The sequence below is a fragment of the Naumovozyma castellii genome, chromosome 1 (assembly GCF_000237345.1).
Source record: "Naumovozyma castellii chromosome 1, complete genome".
NCBI lineage: Eukaryota > Fungi > Ascomycota > Saccharomycetes > Saccharomycetales > Saccharomycetaceae > Naumovozyma > Naumovozyma castellii.
This window is the reverse complement of record NC_016491.1, coordinates 782,976-800,712: the sequence shown is the minus strand read 5'-3', so window position 1 is coordinate 800,712 and position 17,737 is coordinate 782,976. Positions and strand designations below refer to the sequence as shown.

Here is a 17,737-nt window from a genome sequence, read left to right as displayed (position 1 = left end):
TGCAAGAAACGTCTACAAATTGGTCTAATTTCTTGAGATAATGTAGCTGAGAACATCATAACTTGTTTATCTCTTGGTGTAGCTCTGAAAATTTCTTGAACATCTCTTCTCATATTTAATTCTTCCAAGACTTTATCACATTCATCAATGACGAAATTCTTAACATGAGATAAATCTATCAACTTGTCTCTGACCAAAGCCTTTAAACGCCCTGGGGTAGCGACAACGATATGTGGAGCAGTATCCTTGTTTTTCAATAATTCTGCATCCTTAGCAATTGGAGTACCACCATAGAAGACGGCAGTCTTAACATCTGGCATATATTTGGAGAATCTTAAATATTCATTACGGATTTGATAAGCCAATTCTCTGGCGTTACAAATAACAACGACGGATACTTCACCTGGAACAGGGTCCATTTGTTGCAAAGTAGATAAGACGAAGACTGCCGTCTTACCTAAACCAGACTTAGCTTGACAAAGGACGTCGGTACCATGGATAGATTGAGGAATGGTATGTTGTTGAACCTCGGAAGGATGTTCAAACCCACAATCGATAATGGCTCTTGATAATTCCGGTTTCAATAAGAAATCTTTGAACCCAGTGGAATGGATACCTACATAGGAACCTTTCTTATCAGCGTCACCATCTGTAGTAGCTTCACCTTCTGCAGTTGCTGCATTGGCTTCAGTGATAGTAGCTGTTTCAGCTGCATTGTTGGCATCCACTTGGATTTCTTGTTCGTTATCAGAGTATTCTAATAGATCTTCTTCACCTTCGTGGGACATCTTGTCGAAATAGTTGTTTGTTTAGATAGTTTTGAATTAAAGGGAAACAATTGAATTTCGGGGGAGAAACAAATTGAGAAGCGAACAGATTCTTAACTGGTAAAAGAGGATAGTACTCAAGAGTATAGTTTGAGTAGAATGGAAGGGTACCTTTATCAGTAACGTCGAACAGAGAAGGGGGATAAAAAGTTTCAAGAGTTGTTAAGACTACCTATTTGCTGGTACTTGCTTGTTTATTTGTTTTGTTTGAGTATCTGGGAAACGAAACCGTGGAAGTTTTTTCGCCACGAGAAATATCGTTTTGCACGGATCAAGCGGGTAACCCAACCTTAATTTCCTGGCGTCATAGATAATATTTAATCTATTGAGCCTATTGTATTACCATTTAATAAATATAAGTAGATACTCAATGGTATTCATAGCTAGTATGTTAGTTATATAAAAATGATAAAATAAAAAAATTTTCTTCGTAGGATAATTAGTGATAACAAAAGAAAGTAAAATAGATTATTAATAATAATAACAATAATAATTCAATTTACTCATTGCCTAATGGTTGAAAAAGTTCATTCATGCATGCACAGTATATACTTATAGATATGTAATAGCTTAGATGATTTGTCTCATTGCGAAGCTATCGTCTTCACTTTATTTAAGATAACAGTTAATATTTCCCTAGAAACTGGGTCAGTCATGTTATCGTACAAATTTTCTTCATTATCATTTATCATTTGAACCACATCACGTAATTGTGTCAACGTACTTCCTTCAAGAAAATTTGAAGATTGATCACTTATGGGTTCCAATCTTAATTGATCATCTATATTTTCAGAAGTGGAAGATCTTGTCGTTGATGCAGATTCTGAATTTGTATCATCATTTTCGAAATTCCCCATAACATTATCATTGACTGACATTGATGACGACGATAATAATAGTTTGTTAAACATATCAGATAAAACAGAGATATTCAGGGTAGATGTTGGCAAATCCTTAATTAATGTTGTCGGTATTGTTGTCATTTTCCCATTCGGTAGCACTGAGGCTTGATAATCTTGAACTATTGGAATCATCTGCAATGATATGTATTCTTGAAAGAGGTTTTGCTTCCAGGGGAACGAAAGGAAATTATTCTTATCAATGACCAAATTTTCACACGTTTCCACGTCCCAATTATATTGACCATTGAATGCTTCGTATATGACAAATGGTAGTTTCTGTGTAGATGTGTTTGTAATGTTTTCTTCAGCGTTTGGCATCCCTGGTAAACTCCTATATATTTCGTTAAACACTTCATTCAATTTCTCCACCCTATAATCTTTGAACATGTTCTGAGGTGGATGTGATCGCTGCTGCTGCTGCTGTATTGGGTCTTGCCCCTCCACACTATTAATTGCTCTCATAATAGTCTCATCTATGTTTGCATTGACATCATTCTCATCATTAGTAGTTGAATTTTGCACTTTATCAAATACCATGGGAAAGAGAACCATTTTTGGTGGAGAATTCAGGATGAAATTATATTTAACATGAGACGAGGAAGAAGTGGAATTGCGAACTAATTTAAAGCAGGTAAACACACTAGACACGGTACGTGCATTAACTGTGGATCTGACAATATAATACAATGGTTGATCATCGGGTAATTTCTTTATTGATGATTGAAGCACGGGTAGGAAACAATTCCAAAGATATTGGAATTGATTTCTAAAACTTTTCGCATTGGACATGGTAATGGAATTTACATTTGATGGTAATCCATAAATGACAGCATCACTATGACGTCTAGTGAAATTAGTACTCCATTTCTTCCCCAAGGGTGTATCATCCACCAAATGAACAATATGATCTTTCATTTGTGTTAAATTGACCGTGTTACCCAAACAATGATACAAGGCTCTAATCTTGTTCACAAGTTCCTTTTCCCTTTCCAGGGACAATTTCATCTGATCCTGATGGGAAGTGTATAACGGTGTGTGGTTGGCATACATCTTTGCCACGGGGTCCTCCACAATAGCCACTTTCTCCACTTTCCCCGCGACCAGTCCCTTCTTCGCCGTGGTTTGTTTCTTGCCTCTTTTCAAGCGGTCATATAGAGTTGATTTGGGGACGTTGAATAGTAAAGCGATGTTTCTTATGGAGAGTGATCTATTGGACATTGTAGTTTTGTCCTTCTTGTTCTTTTCATTGTTCATGTAGTCTATGGCTCTCTCTATGCGTTCCTCCTTGCTGAGTAGTAGTTGTGTGTCTGTTGAGAGTGGATGAGAGTCAGTGGTGTTCGGAGTTGGTGGTGCAGTCATTGCTGATTGTTGAGTGGTTAATAGTGGGTATTGAATATTTGATGTTTGTGTGTTGTCCATGTGATGTGAGAGGAAGTGGTGTTATAATGATTATGATGGTTTTTGTATTGATGAACTGTGTGTTTGAGATTGACTTTATCTATCTATCTATCTAGCCTTGTTAGTTTATTAATTAATTTTTCAAAACTGGGGTTACCCTGAGTGGCATCAACAAATAGCCGCCGAGCTTTGAAGTAAACAAACAAACAAACAAACAAACAAACAAACAAACAAACAAACAAATAAAATTATACGTATAGTAAGTAGTAGGAATATACAATTAAGAATATAAGAAAGAAGGGGTGGAAGGGAGAAAAAAAAAAAATAAATGTAAATGTATCGAATGTAGGTTAGACGGAGGAGTCACGACCGAAGAAATAAGTCTTACACCAGTCAAATGCGACCAATGCTCTATTCTTGAATGATAGACACATGCTCAAATAAACAGTTTTCCAAAACCAAAATGCGAATGGTCCATGCATTTTAAATTTGTTATCACCGATGGTTAGTTCGACGATGGCTCTTTCTGCACCAATGTATGATAATGTACCTCTATGAATGTATTTGAATGGTTCGTTCAATTTATTTTCCAATTTGTTCAATTCCTTTGTATTGTCCGTGTTGGCGGTATTCATTTCCCATTTACATTGATCAAGTTGGTGAAGTAATTTAAATTGTTCAGCCAAGTATCCACCTTCTTGATGAGCCACTTGTGCGGTGGGGAACAAACCTGGATGGAAAGTACAATCACCAATGGCAAAGACGGAGTCTTCCGCACCAAGCATTTGTAATCTATCATTAATCAAAAGTCCTCTGGGAGAAGTTTGCTCCTCCTTTAAATCATTCATCATCTTTTTAGCCAATTGTGTTGGTGCATTACCTGTAGCCCAAACCAATACACCATATGGGATTTCCACTTCTTTACCATCCATCTTTGCTGTGACGATATTTTCATCCACTGATTGGACCATTGTTTTCAATTTCAAGTCTATATTTTCCTTTTGTAGGAATGTTTGTGTATAATCGATTAAAGATTTTTCAAACATGTTTAAAATATTTGGTAATGCTTCCACTAGGGTGACTTTAATATCTTTACTAATATCAGGCAACCATTTTTTCAAATCTTGTGAAACGTAATCGTTCAATTCTGCTGCGAATTCCACACCAGTGGGGCCACCTCCCACGACGACGAAATTCAATAATCTTTGTCTCTCTGGATCATCCTTTTTCAAGAATGAAGCCGTTTCAATGTTTTTCAAGACTTTTAATCTAATCTTTTCAGAATCTGAAATTTCCTTTAAGAAATTTGCATTTTCGTAGACACCTGGGATGTTGAAAGTTGTAGATTGCGCGCCGATTCCGACAACCAAATAATCGTAGTCCAATTGCAATTCTCTTTGCATATTTTCGTTATCGTCATGACATGTTGTTTGCAACGTCAATTTCTTATTTTTAATGTCAATATCATTTGCCGTTGCTTCATAATAAGTGACTTCGCCCTTTCTCTGTCTCATGATGGCTCTCACTGGTTCCGTGATGGATTTCAATTCAATAGTTCTCATTGGTGTGGAGGGTAACAATGGGGTGAAAAGGAAATAGTTTCTTGGCGACACGACAACGACGTTATACAGCGAGGTATCCAATGTTTTCAAAAGGGAGATGGAGCCCCAGCCTGATCCGAGGATGACTATTGTTTTCCTCTTGGACCCGTTGGGGAAGGTGGTGGATTGTGGGAGTTGGTTGTATGGGTTTGTCTCTCTGTAGAGGGAGTAGACGGTGTATGTCGTTCCAGCCAGGATGCCGTACAGGGTGAACTTCCATGCGAACTTGCCGACACGGTTAATGATTCGTGGCGCGGATGATTGTGAAGGAGCTGGCGGTTGTTGTTGATTGAGGGCCCTTGTGTTGCGGGAGAAGAGTCTGAGTTGGGTCCGGGGGCCCGATGTTCTGAGTAAGAGTGGCAATCTTGCGTTGAACATTGGTGGTGAGGCTGTGCGGTTGCGAGGATAGAATAGGGAAGAGAAGAGAACACAAGAGAAGACCAGATCCAACAAGAGAGAGAGTGTATTTATAGGAGATGAAGAAATCCAGCGCAAACAGGCGAGATGGCACACCACACACCACTCTTCTACCCCATCTGCCAAACCAAACCCCGGCAATAAGCCGCGATGACATACAAAAACGCGCTAAAGCCGCTCCGATATCTTCCGGGCGTTACCCGCAGTGGCATTTCTCGCTGTCAGCTCTATAACAACCACCCGACTCTCTCTCCCCCTGCTGACACTCACAAACACACACAAGCACACAATCACATGTCCCTCAACATCACTATATCCAACGAAATCAACGGCGAGGTATACGGCCCCATCGAACTCAACCACGACATGGCCCTCTCGGACCTCCTCGCTCTGTTGCAGATCGATTGCCACTACAATGGCGCCAAACACGATCTGTACGTCAACTCCACCCTCATCGACCCACAACAACAGAACGACAAGACGTTAAAAGACTTGAATTTCAAAGACGACGATCTATTGCTACTAAGACCAAAATTCAACGCGACTTCAACTGCCGCCACCGCCGCGTCCCATGACGACGACGATGACACATTCCTCTCCCTCTTCAGAAACGAACTTCTAAGAAACGAAACCCTGAGAAACCAATTCGCTGCAAACGTACCAAACCTACAACAACTGCTAGACAACGAACAACAATTCAAACAACAACTGGGCCCGCTTCTCCTACAACAGAGACACCAACAACAGGCAAACCCGTTCGGTATCCCGCAACAAGAGTACCAGACCTTAATGACAAACCCGGATCATCCGGCAAATGCAAAGAGAATCGCAGAATTGATAGATCAACAGGCTATCGATGAACAATTGCGTAATGCCCTGGAATATACTCCGGAAGTCTTCTTCCCCGTGCCCATGCTCTATGTCAATTTGGAAATAAATGGAAGCCCAGTGAAGGCCTTCGTAGATTCAGGTTCTCAAATAACTATAATGTCCAAGTCGTTGGCCGAGAAGTCAGGGTTGACGAAATTGATCGATAAGAGGTATGCCGGGGAGGCCAGGGGCGTCGGCAGGGGCGAAATTATAGGGAAGATTCATCAAGCTCAAGTGAAAATTGAAACTCAATTCGTTCCCTGTAGTTTCACAGTGTTGGATTTGGATATCGATATGTTGTTGGGGTTGGATATGTTAAGAAGACATCAAGGTTGTATCGATTTGGAGAAAAATGTATTGAGATTTGCTGGAGTGGAAACAAGATTCTTAAATGAATCGGAAATACCAAAGAGTGAAATATTCGAACAAAAATTGGAACCAACAAAGCCAACTCCAACATCTTCCATACCAAAACCTTCTCCGGGAGCAGTAGCCAAACCAGTACCAAAGACAGCCACGGCCACCGCCACGGTGCCAACTGCAACTGCAACAACAGCACCACACACCACACAAAGAACTTTCCCAGAACCACTGATCAAACAAGTCACAGATCTAGGGTTCACCAGAACAGAAGCCATCAACGCATTAAATAGAACAGGTGGTAACGCAGAACTCGCAGCAGCATTATTGTTCCAGTGAAAAAAACAAAAAAAACAAACTTAGTTTTATTATTTAGTTATATACTCTATGATAAAATAATAAATATGCATCGGGATTCATATATTCAGTAGCAATCTTCACTATCCTATGAGAAGAATCATCAAAATAATACCATCCAACATCAGGCCCTTTATTCACATACGCAGTATAATGACCACTACCCAATGTACCCATATGACACGCCACCGCGTTCAATTGATACTTGAACGGCCCCACTTGTCCACCTTTAGTCAATAACGAATTAGTCATCCCCAGAGGCAATTCACCATTGAAATCATTAACCCAAAATGGTGTCAAATCTAACTCATAAGGATATTGAATGAAAATATTATTCTTATTCATCATATTATCAAACCTCTTGAAATGAATGATTAAATTCTTCGGTAATCGTGTAATCTTCAATTGCTTCGTCGAAGGTTGTTTCCTCTTACATTGAGGACAAAACCATTCTTCATCCTTATCTAATCGTTCACATTTAGTAAACTCTTGGAAACAATCAATAATACTACAACGGGATACTCGTGACGACAGGGGAACGGGAACGGATAATAACGTAAAAGGTTGATACGTAGTCGAGGTGTATTGACATACACAACATCTTAATTGTGATCCATATTGACCAGCAAATAAATCAATGATGAGACTGAAATTATTATGCAAAAAATTTTCCCATGCCATTGATGACGCCACTCTCATGCACAACCCTTCCCTTAACCTTTCCTCCTGATCAGTTAACTCTCTAGCAGGTGGGTTCCCCCCACATTGGTTCAAATCTTCATGAAGTCCATCAAGTAAAAATTCACAAAATTCTTGACAATCCTGTTGTTGAGATCCACTATAAATCGAACTAACAGAAGCACATGCATTCTTGAAATCTATTGTCTTGACAGGGTATGAAAATAAACTACGTCCAGTCTTCACTTGTTGTGAATGCATATCCTGTATCAACTTGGCAAAATGCTTCATTATGACACCCTTGGACCCTAATTTACTTTCCATATTAATATGCTTCAAGAAGGAATTATTAAGGCATATTTGAATCAATTCAGGAACACTCAATAAACATTGAATGATACAATTCATGTAACACGAATTAGACATATTCTCCAACCCTATTATAATGGTGGGATTATATTTCCAGATGGATTCATTAGTGCCTCCTACTTTCATGGGAATTCTTGGTAATGGTGGGGGTGATGGAGTTGGGATCGCAGTAACAATCGCGTCTGGTATCGACCTATTTGTCATTATACCCTGAGGGGTAATTAAATTTTTTGCATTGGTCACATTGGCATTGTTTTTGATAATAGGAATCGTTTGAGGTGGGGAAGGATATATGTTTCGAGGTGGAGGAATTTGTGGTGGTTGTGGCGCAGATCCAACCATTGAAATCGGAATTTGATGTGGAGATGTGGTAACTGGACGTTTAATACATGGAATATTATTACTATTATTATTATTATTTTTATAACCATCACTTAAATTCGATACGATTTCAGATTTACTGACATGCGACACCCACTCTGAAAATCCCCCTTTCAAAAAAAGTATTTTTGGATATTTAATATTATGATGATGATGATGATGATGGTGATGGTGAAGGTGATTTAAAAGTATAGCCAGTAATGACATCATTTGTTTATAATAATAAGCTGTAATATCATTATCCTTTGTATAGAGAACAATGACATCATACTCATTTCTTTTTTGGAAAAGTTGTAATTCGTGCATGGGTGAATTGATAAATGATATCTTTTCTAATTGATCAATGGTATACGTTGGTTTAAACGATATAGGGTCAAGTGGCAAAACTGCAACCGAATTAATATGTGAGAATTCAAACTCATATCGTTTCCTCACATCTATCAACAACACGGATATCTTCTGGTCACTTAATATGGTTTGCAATTGTGGGACAGTAAGGAATGGTCCAGAAGGTAAATTATGTCCTCCCTCCACTTTCTGAGTAGAGATGATTTTCATGCTTGGGTCCTCATTAGAATATTTTATTAGAAACGTTTCTACATTGTCTATCATTGTGTCTTGAAGTAGTGATTTTTTCAAAGTGGAGTATACCTCTAATAATGGTTGGCATCTTCTCTCTATTTTAGCGTCAGCATATTCATGTGATTGCGGAACTCTTTCCGTCAATAACTTGAAAAGTATCATATAATAAATATAAGCAGATTCATAAATAGAATAAGCCTCTTTAAATGGAGTTTCAGGATGCAAGGAACCCAATTTTTCACATTCCATTCTATAATTCTCCAAAATGTCAATGCATTCTTGTAACCTGGCTTCCAAATTCTTCAAGGATTTATCTTCATTGATAAACTTTTCCGCTAAAGTGTTCAATCGAACTAGGATTCTATTAGATGCGGAACGAGCAACATTGACCATCCTGTTCGTACTGTGCCTTAGCGGGTTGAGGTTATATTTGGCCCTTAATTTTATTCAAAGTTTAGCTTCTAGGAGACACACACAATCATATATGATTATATAATGGATACGTTAATGAAGAGGAATAGTGGTAGTGTTGTGGTTCATCATTCATTGCCTTTCTTCGAGGGTAACTTTTCTTCTTCTCGAAGACGCGAATTTACGTAAGCCACACGATATCTAGGCAATCTAAAATACATTCATATATATATATATATATATATATTATAGTGTGAAGTACATAATTACTTCTTCTTTTAAATTGTGTCACTGGGGACTGTGGTAGTAACGTTAATAATGCTCATACCCTTCTTGGTTTCCACTTCCTTACTACCACTAGATTCATGTTCTTCTAGATGATCTGGATCATCCGTTTCTGCGTTGGCGATACCTTCATCTCTGACACCCCCATTCTCAGTGAATTCCAATTTATCCATCTTCCTAAAAAGTAGATCCTTTTCCTCTTCAGTCAATTCATTCTTTTTCTTATTCTTAATCCAATAACCAGGATTTAAATGCTTCATTTGTAAATTCTTGCAAAGGGGTAAATGACCAAATTTTTCTTCAAAAATCATTAACCAAATGACGCACATCAATACAATCCAATAAATGGCATAGGCTAATATAGAAGATAAGTAACCTGTATTTTGCCATCCTAACAAAGCATTAAAGATATCCCAACCATTATCTAATTCGGGATTACAACAATTAATATGATAGACGGCTTTTTTGATATTATATGACCCATTACCATCACCACTCTCAGAGGCATCACCACCGGTTGCTCTATTGAATCTGTAATTTTCAAAATACCAGGCACCTCTGGAAAATAAACCAGCAGAGATTAAATATAGAATTGAAGTGGAAATCACCAAAAAGATCTGCATAGACGACCTGGAAGCACCATAGTAAAGAAGAAATCCAACAAGCCCACCAGCTAAAAGTCCAACAAAGACAGGTAGTGGATAGGCGGAGGCATGGGAACCTTGTGTGGTAATACCCGCTCCTGCAACAAAAATCACAGCTTCTAAACCTTCTCTCAACACAGTAATAAATGGTAAAATAAACATTGCATAACGTCTACTCAAATACCCTAATCTGAAAAAATCTCTCTTATTCTTGGGTTTTTCAACCAAGGAAGTCGCAATTTTAATTCTCCATTTTCCCTGCATTTTATTAATTCTTAACATGGGAATACCCATCATAGAAATCATTACGGTAGCAATCATACAAAAGATCCCTTCCCATAAATCTTCTGCATTACCGAAAATATCATCTTGTAATGAATAATAAGCACCAATGAAACCTGCACCAATTGCTAAACAGATCACAAACCCAACAGCAACACCTATCCAGACTTGTTTTTTCAATTTTTTGTGTAATATTGGGTGTTTATTCCCAATGGCTTGATCTAAGAAGGATAATAACACGGACACAATAATCACTGCCTCTAGGCACTCCCTAAAGACAACAAAGAAAACTGCCACATTAAACACTTTATTAGCCATAATTGAATATTATATGCCCCTACTTGACTGAATTAATACAAAGGATATCCTATTTGCTCAAGGACCCCAATAACTTTTTTTTGCTCATCCATTAGATTATTTATATATTGTTATCTAATCGACAATTGCAAACGAGGTGGACCGGATTTTTATCTAAGGTGCAGTGTCACTCAACGAAGCGAACCAGAAGCGAATGGCTTTTGCACCCTGAAAGATAGTCAGTGGTGATTACGGTACCACTGCCGCTTCTCGAGGATCTATATGCACCTGGTTATTACGTTCCTTCACGCGCAATGTCCGAATTCGGTAAAAGTCCGTGTCACAGTTATCTCGAGCGAATACAGCACCAATAGATAAAATACACGGATTTCTCACCCAGACTATATACATTCAAAAACATGGAATTGATTTGAGCATTACAATTGAAAGCACAATTTTCTTTAGTTAAGATCTTGTACTTTCCTATCTTTGTCTCTGCAAAACATCAAATCACTGTCTTTCTTTCCCTGTTGTTTGCCATGATACAAAGTGATCTCAAAGCTTTGTTTTCTCTTTTTAACAGGGCTTAGGGGGACCTAATTCTAAAGGTATACTCTAATTTGTTCGGCGGCCGTGACAAACTATCCTAAATGAAAACTTCTGTAATTATTTGTCCCACTCAAATTTAGGAAACGTCGCATTATGGGGTCATGTTAGAGTTTTTAAAAGTTATTTAAAATATTTCCAGTAAGTTTTAATTAATGTACTAACCGTAAGCCTGCCCTGGCTATCTATACCCAAAAATTAGGTAACTTGGTATATATGCAAACGTAAACCATTCATGAAATTTTTATTACCCGGTATTGGGGTTTTGAAGTACTTGAAAAATAATGAAAGAATGGAAACCTAGGTAGTTTAGACGAAGATTGAACATACAATAGAATTGGAGGGGACCGACTAGAAATAGCGTCAGAAACAAAACGGAAGCGAAAGAATGAGTTTATTACCAGATGTCCTACCACTTGAAGTGATAGATAAGACGATAGGCCAAGCCGTATGGATAATACTACAATCACAACCAAATAGAGAGTTCACAGGGACTTTGATTGGGTTCGATGATTTCGTCAATGTTATTATCGAAGACGCTGTCGAATGGGGGATCGATCCTAATGATGATTTTAAGGAGATTATAATTATGGAACATCATGGGAGAATGTTATTAAGTGGTAATAACATTGCCATGTTGGTGCCGGGTGGAAAGAGGTAACTAATTAATTAATTAATAGATAAATATCTAACGAATGGAAACTTAAAAAAGTTAAATCAAACTCATTACAGTAATTGTACTTTCATCTTTTCAATATATATATGGATGCATTTGACCATGTATACGCGATTATAAATATAAATACAGAAACTTTGCTTTAATGACTATGTTATAAACTCCTAGATTCCAAAGCAGTAGTCAGAGACTCCAACCTAGCTTTTGTAACAGCTATTTCCTTTGCGTTCATGGACACTGTACTATTCATCATATGCCATAATCCTAGAATATACTGCACTGAATCCATTGGTTGTTTCTTTGATATACGGAAGAGCGTAGATGATAATAAACATATTGTCTCCAAATCGGTTTCAAATAACCTACCCCCAAGATAATTTATAAGAATTTGTAACAGCAAACTTTTCTTTAATTTAAACGATAACAAGTTACTGTCTTTTATGGGGTCAGCATTAACCAATTTATTGGCAAGATAGTATTTCTTCAATATATCAAGGTATGCACTCTTTTGCTCTTCCGTTGATGGTAACGGATTCTTTGTAAACGGCTCAAAATGTGACAAAATCCATAATACAGTGATTGTGCAATGCCAGACAGGGTTAAATCTCAAATCTGTCTTAGAAAATAGCTTTTCCATCTGATCCGTGATTCCCCCAAGCATCTCGAGGTTTTCTTGTCTTGATTCATTTCTGCTAATCAAAGCCGTTAAAATTGTATATGTGTTTAATAAGGCAAACATCCTTATCTCATTTGGCATACTTCTTTGATTAATAATTTCATTATATTTTTTGATTGCTTCTCTTTCTTGTCCCTTTGTTAACTGTAAAGCTATTGATTTTAACACCGACTTTTCCTCTTCATCCAAGCTTAAGTTCTTCGTTAAAAAACTAGATGGCTGTAATATAAGCTTTTCCCAAGTTTGATAAAAGTGGCAAGTCTTAGTCAACGTTTGGTACCATTCGTATTTACAGTCTAGCTCTCTAACTGATTCATGGACGCCAGTATCGCCACTAAACAGAGATTTCATCAACTTTTCCGTAGTCTTGAGTACCTTAGGTAAGAAAACTGTGGAATAGTTAGCATTTGTATCATAACAATTTGAAAGATAACTCACACTTTGTAGTAACAGCAATATGTTTTTGATGTCTTTGTAATTAAAAATCGATGGCAGTTGAATCCTTATCGAAAAAGTAGATGTAACGGATAAGAAGACGCCATTATTTAAAATTAATGACTTCTTATTTTCCTTAAAGAAAGAATTGAATTCATTTAGTTTACTCGTAATATTTTCATCTTTATAAATCATAATGACTAATTCCAATATTAACTTCCAAACATACAGTTTGGAACCAATATTCCCTACTTCCCATGTTTTCATAATATATTCCATATCAGAAGGAACCTCCAACCGTTGAATTAAGAGATAATTCACAAAACAAAGCGTAGTAAAGGCATTCCATGAATGATTACCATCTATTCGTATCTGGGTCAAATCCAAATAATGTACTTTCTTCTGATGCACCTCAACATTTAATGCCCATTCGACATATTTAAACAACTGCCTCCATCCATTAGACGGAAGATGAGTATTATCCATTTGATTGATTTCTTTACAATTTCTTAAAGCCACTTTAAAATTGAATTTATTTCCCTTTGCAAATGGTATTTGATAGTTCAATATAAAATCGCATCTTAAACGATTAGCTAATGTCTCCATATTAGAATAATTAATTAATTTGATTTTTAGTGCTTGTAATTCAGATTCAATTAGATCAAAATTCATAGTCTCGTCAATTAATACATTAACTAGTTGGAAAGTAACCGCTACCTCTTGATCCAGCGTTAAATTGGGTTGGATTTTCAAATATTGTAGGAGTTTAATACTCATAGATATCAACATACAATACTCCGAGAGTGATTCTTTGGAAGATACATGGTGAGAAAGTTTGTGGGCATGGTTTAGATATTCTTCGGACAGTTGATATATATCAAAATGTGATAGGCCACTTAATGTCTTCGAAAAACTTGGACTATCAATCATCTATTGCAATGCTTGAAATGTTCTAATCAAGAGAGGTGAACTCACTATGAGGTCCTCTTTTCTTTCGCGTTAATAACTTATTTGTAGTTCATAGTTCATTACTACTTGATGATCCGTACGCAACGATAATATTTGAGGAAGTTTTCCAAAAATTATTCATTAACAAAACAACGATAATGTCAACTTCCATTACTAAAGGCTATTAAAATATCGGAGGAACTTGTACTTGGTAGTGGATTGAACTGAACAGTAACATGTCAGAAGAGGAAACCCGTTTCAGTGAGTTTAAGGAGGCGAATAAAATTGTTTTCGATCCAAATACAAGACAAGTTTGGGACAACCAGGGAACCACAGGCAATGTTGCCACGAACAATGGAACGAGCGTAAAGCCTGAAGCAGGGAGTATGCAGGAAGCTCAAGCGAATGCGAAACAAGAACAAGAGGACCAAGATGAGGATAATTCAGCCACTTCAGGGATAGTACCAACTCTACAGAATATTGTTGCTACAGTGAACCTGGGTTGTCGGTTAGATTTAAAGACTGTAGCACTTCATGCTCGTAATGCTGAATATAATCCAAAACGTTTTGCTGCAGTGATTATGCGTATTAGAGAACCTAAAACCACAGCTTTGATTTTCGCATCCGGGAAAATGGTCGTTACGGGTGCTAAGAGTGAAGATGATTCAAAACTAGCCAGTAGAAAATATGCAAGGATTATCCAAAAAATTGGTTTTGCTGCCAAGTTTACTGATTTCAAAATTCAAAATATTGTTGGTTCTTGTGATGTTAAATTCCCTATTAGATTAGAGGGTTTGGCCTTCAGTCATGGAACTTTCTCCTCATATGAACCTGAATTATTCCCAGGTTTAATTTATAGAATGGTGAAACCAAAGATTGTGCTTCTAATTTTCGTCTCAGGGAAAATTGTTTTAACCGGTGCCAAACAAAGAGAAGAAATTTATCAGGCATTTGAAGCTATTTACCCTGTGCTGAGTGAATTCAGAAAGATGTGAGTCGAAGAAGACAGGCGAGGTAGAATATATGCAAACCATAAAGGGTAACTGCAATAAACGAATAATGAATCTTTTTTTCTTTCATTAAGGTGTGGGTTAATATAATAATAAAATAAAGTAAAACATTGCAATGCAAAGCAAATCAAATAAATATATATGTAATATAATTAAAATCATAAGGTTAAAAACACATAAAAACCAAATGCATAATGGTTAGTTAGAGTCAAAACACGTTTCTATTCTTTTAGCTTCTTTAACTCTTCTTCTAAATCTAACCTCTTCTTTCGTTCTTCACTCAGCTCTTTTTCATGTTTTTTCTGAGTCTCTGTTATTATTCTTTTGAATTCATTTCTCATGATGGATATCGAATGAGCTCCTGCGTTACTGTTAATGCTACCTGGAGAAGGTGGTCCCCATAACTCTGGCGAAAGTATTGGTGAATTCAATGGGTTTGATGTATTGGATAGTGTTCTAGGTGAAGAATAGTTATCATTTTTCGTTTTCAATTCCTTTGAAGCCTTTTCTGCCTCCTGTAACTTCTTTTCCGTCTTAGTTAAAGAAGAATGATATGATAATAATTTTTCTTGTAATTCTCTGTTTGTTCGTGTTAACTTTTCAATATCTTGGCTGTAGCCCACACGATCATGTTCGAAACGTTTCGTCAAAAAGTTATGCGCCAGTTGTAGATCCTTAAATGCTGTTTTCATTTCTTCCATAGTGGTTTCACTTTCTCGTTCCCCCAATGCCATGCTCTGTTCTATATCTTTGTTCTTACCAATTTCATTTTCTTGACTCGAGGGCTTATTTTCGGAATCATCATTGTGGTCTAGTTCTTGAGAAGGTGCCAATGATGATGAATCAACTGAATTCAGTATACAGTCAATGCCATTCTTCAAAAAAGCCACCGGATCATCCAACCTTACAGGTTTAATATCAATACCTCTTTTAATCGCACTTGATAATAGATAAGAAGTAAGCTCTTCCAAAGTTTGGTCATCAGCCTTAACTAAATCTCGTTCATTTCCTTTTCGGATGAACTCACTTAGAATTTTATTGGACATCGATAAATCAACCACCTCAGTAGCATTCCCCTGTTCTAATACATCCAAGATACAATTATACCATCTCTTGGAATAAGGCTCCATTTTCAAAAACTCTTCAAACTTTATGGATTTATGTTTATTATTCTCAGCGTCATTACTGTCGTGTTGACGCGACTGTATGAGAAATAAAATGAATTCACTTATTAGTTTCTTATCCAAGTCAATCTCCTGATGGTTGGACCCATCGTCTTTGCCGTAAACCAAGTAATCTGAGTAGTCGACGTTCGTTAGCGGTCTTGAGTGGTTATTTATTGTGGAAGACGTACTCAAATATTGCATCAATTCCTCGCCATCTAAGGGATACTCATCGTATCTTTCTTCGGAAAAAAGAACTGGATTGGCCTTCTTCAAGAGGTCCATTGTTGGATATGACATTTCTAGGTGATTTTCAGTCATGTTTGTTATCAACTTCTCGACTAGTTCTTCAATATTCCCAGTTTATCGACCTTTTTTTCTTCCATTATTAATCAATCACAAATAGCCAAAGTAATAAATAATAAATATTGAAAAATTTTCGCGTATCGAAAACTAAGAGCACAACAAGTCAGATTGAATAACTACAATTCTTATAGTGGGTGGTCCATATTCCAGTAAACTTGGACAACAGGTTACAATGAGCTTGGATATAGATGCGGTTATAGACCTACTGAAACAGGGGAAACACGTTAAGGAAGAAACTGTGTATACGCTTTGTCTAAGGTCACAGGAATTGTTAATGAGTGAGGCCAACGTGACTCATGTGGATACGCCTGTGACTATATGTGGTGATATACACGGTCAGTTACACGACTTGCTGACATTATTTGAGAAGAGTGGAGGCGTTGAAAAGACGAGATACGTGTTTCTGGGCGATTTTGTGGATAGAGGATTCTATTCATTGGAGTCATTTTTATTGCTACTTTGTTATAAACTGAGGTATCCTGACAGAATCACTTTGATTAGGGGAAACCATGAAACAAGACAAATAACTAAAGTTTATGGGTTCTATGATGAAATCATGAGGAAATATGGGAATTGTAACGTATGGAGATATTGTTGTGAGGTATTCGATTATTTATCTTTGGGTGCCATTATAAATAATAGCATATTCTGTGTTCATGGTGGACTTTCACCAGAAATAAATACCTTAGATGAAATTCGTGCAATCGATAGGAAACAAGAAGTGCCGCATGAGGGAGCAATGTGTGATTTATTGTGGTCAGACCCGGAGGAGGTGGATACGTGGTCATTATCTCCTAGAGGAGCAGGCTTTCTTTTTGGTAAGAGTGAAGTTGATAAATTCTTGTCAACTAATAATGTAGAATTAATTGCACGAGCTCACCAATTGGTCATGGAAGGATACAAGGAGATGTTTGATGGGGGTCTAGTTACAGTTTGGTCTGCTCCAAATTATTGTTATAGATGTGGGAACGTCGCCGCAGTGTTGCGGATTGAAGACGATCTGCAGAGAAATTATACGATATTTGAAGCAGTGCAACCACAAGATGGTGGTGGAAATGCAATAATACCTACCAAAAAACCTCAGATGGACTATTTCCTCTGAAAATTCGAGGAAATGTGCCGACATCAAACATATACGATACGTTTGGCTCTACCTCTTTCATTGCATTAACATTACTAAACTGTAACAGATCTTG

At 37.2% G+C, this 17,737-nt stretch overlaps 10 protein-coding genes across 10 annotated transcripts; 4 read left to right on the top strand and 6 right to left on the bottom strand.

The window, feature by feature from the left end:
* Positions 1–1,411: 1,411 nt before the first annotated feature.
* NCAS0A03940 (uncharacterized protein) lies at positions 1,412–3,148 on the bottom strand (the record flags this gene model as incomplete). Its single annotated transcript, XM_003673292.1, has 1 exon — positions 1,412–3,148. The coding sequence occupies one exon, from the start codon at positions 3,146–3,148 to the stop codon at positions 1,412–1,414; it is 1,737 nt and encodes a 578-aa protein (XP_003673340.1).
* A 329-nt stretch (positions 3,149–3,477) lies between these two features.
* NCAS0A03930 (uncharacterized protein) lies at positions 3,478–5,106 on the bottom strand (the record flags this gene model as incomplete). Its single annotated transcript, XM_003673291.1, has 1 exon — positions 3,478–5,106. The coding sequence occupies one exon, from the start codon at positions 5,104–5,106 to the stop codon at positions 3,478–3,480; it is 1,629 nt and encodes a 542-aa protein (XP_003673339.1).
* Positions 5,107–5,295: 189 nt separating this feature from the next.
* DDI1 (Ddi1p) lies at positions 5,296–6,714 on the top strand (the record flags this gene model as incomplete). Its single annotated transcript, XM_003673290.1, has 1 exon — positions 5,296–6,714. One exon carries the CDS (start codon positions 5,296–5,298, stop codon positions 6,712–6,714), a length of 1,419 nt encoding a protein of 472 aa, XP_003673338.1.
* A 33-nt stretch (positions 6,715–6,747) lies between these two features.
* Positions 6,748–9,135, bottom strand: UBP5 (putative ubiquitin-specific protease UBP5; the record flags this gene model as incomplete). The annotated part of the gene is made up of 1 exon (XM_003673289.1): positions 6,748–9,135. The coding sequence occupies one exon, from the start codon at positions 9,133–9,135 to the stop codon at positions 6,748–6,750; it is 2,388 nt and encodes a 795-aa protein (XP_003673337.1).
* Positions 9,136–9,431: 296 nt separating this feature from the next.
* FTR1 (high-affinity iron permease FTR1) lies at positions 9,432–10,682 on the bottom strand (the record flags this gene model as incomplete). Its single annotated transcript, XM_003673288.1, has 1 exon — positions 9,432–10,682. The coding sequence occupies one exon, from the start codon at positions 10,680–10,682 to the stop codon at positions 9,432–9,434; it is 1,251 nt and encodes a 416-aa protein (XP_003673336.1).
* A 973-nt stretch (positions 10,683–11,655) lies between these two features.
* LSM5 (RNA-binding protein LSM5) lies at positions 11,656–11,928 on the top strand (the record flags this gene model as incomplete). The annotated part of the gene is made up of 1 exon (XM_003673287.1): positions 11,656–11,928. The coding sequence occupies one exon, from the start codon at positions 11,656–11,658 to the stop codon at positions 11,926–11,928; it is 273 nt and encodes a 90-aa protein (XP_003673335.1).
* A 169-nt stretch (positions 11,929–12,097) lies between these two features.
* Positions 12,098–13,984, bottom strand: SCC4 (cohesin-loading factor complex subunit SCC4; the record flags this gene model as incomplete). The annotated part of the gene is made up of 1 exon (XM_003673286.1): positions 12,098–13,984. One exon carries the CDS (start codon positions 13,982–13,984, stop codon positions 12,098–12,100), a length of 1,887 nt encoding a protein of 628 aa, XP_003673334.1.
* Positions 13,985–14,238: 254 nt separating this feature from the next.
* Positions 14,239–14,997, top strand: SPT15 (TATA-binding protein; the record flags this gene model as incomplete). Its single annotated transcript, XM_003673285.1, has 1 exon — positions 14,239–14,997. The coding sequence occupies one exon, from the start codon at positions 14,239–14,241 to the stop codon at positions 14,995–14,997; it is 759 nt and encodes a 252-aa protein (XP_003673333.1).
* A 236-nt stretch (positions 14,998–15,233) lies between these two features.
* PEA2 (Pea2p) lies at positions 15,234–16,496 on the bottom strand (the record flags this gene model as incomplete). Its single annotated transcript, XM_003673284.1, has 1 exon — positions 15,234–16,496. The coding sequence occupies one exon, from the start codon at positions 16,494–16,496 to the stop codon at positions 15,234–15,236; it is 1,263 nt and encodes a 420-aa protein (XP_003673332.1).
* A 217-nt stretch (positions 16,497–16,713) lies between these two features.
* PPH3 (phosphoprotein phosphatase PP4 catalytic subunit PPH3) lies at positions 16,714–17,643 on the top strand (the record flags this gene model as incomplete). Its single annotated transcript, XM_003673283.1, has 1 exon — positions 16,714–17,643. One exon carries the CDS (start codon positions 16,714–16,716, stop codon positions 17,641–17,643), a length of 930 nt encoding a protein of 309 aa, XP_003673331.1.
* Between the last annotated feature and the right edge of the window lie 94 nt (positions 17,644–17,737).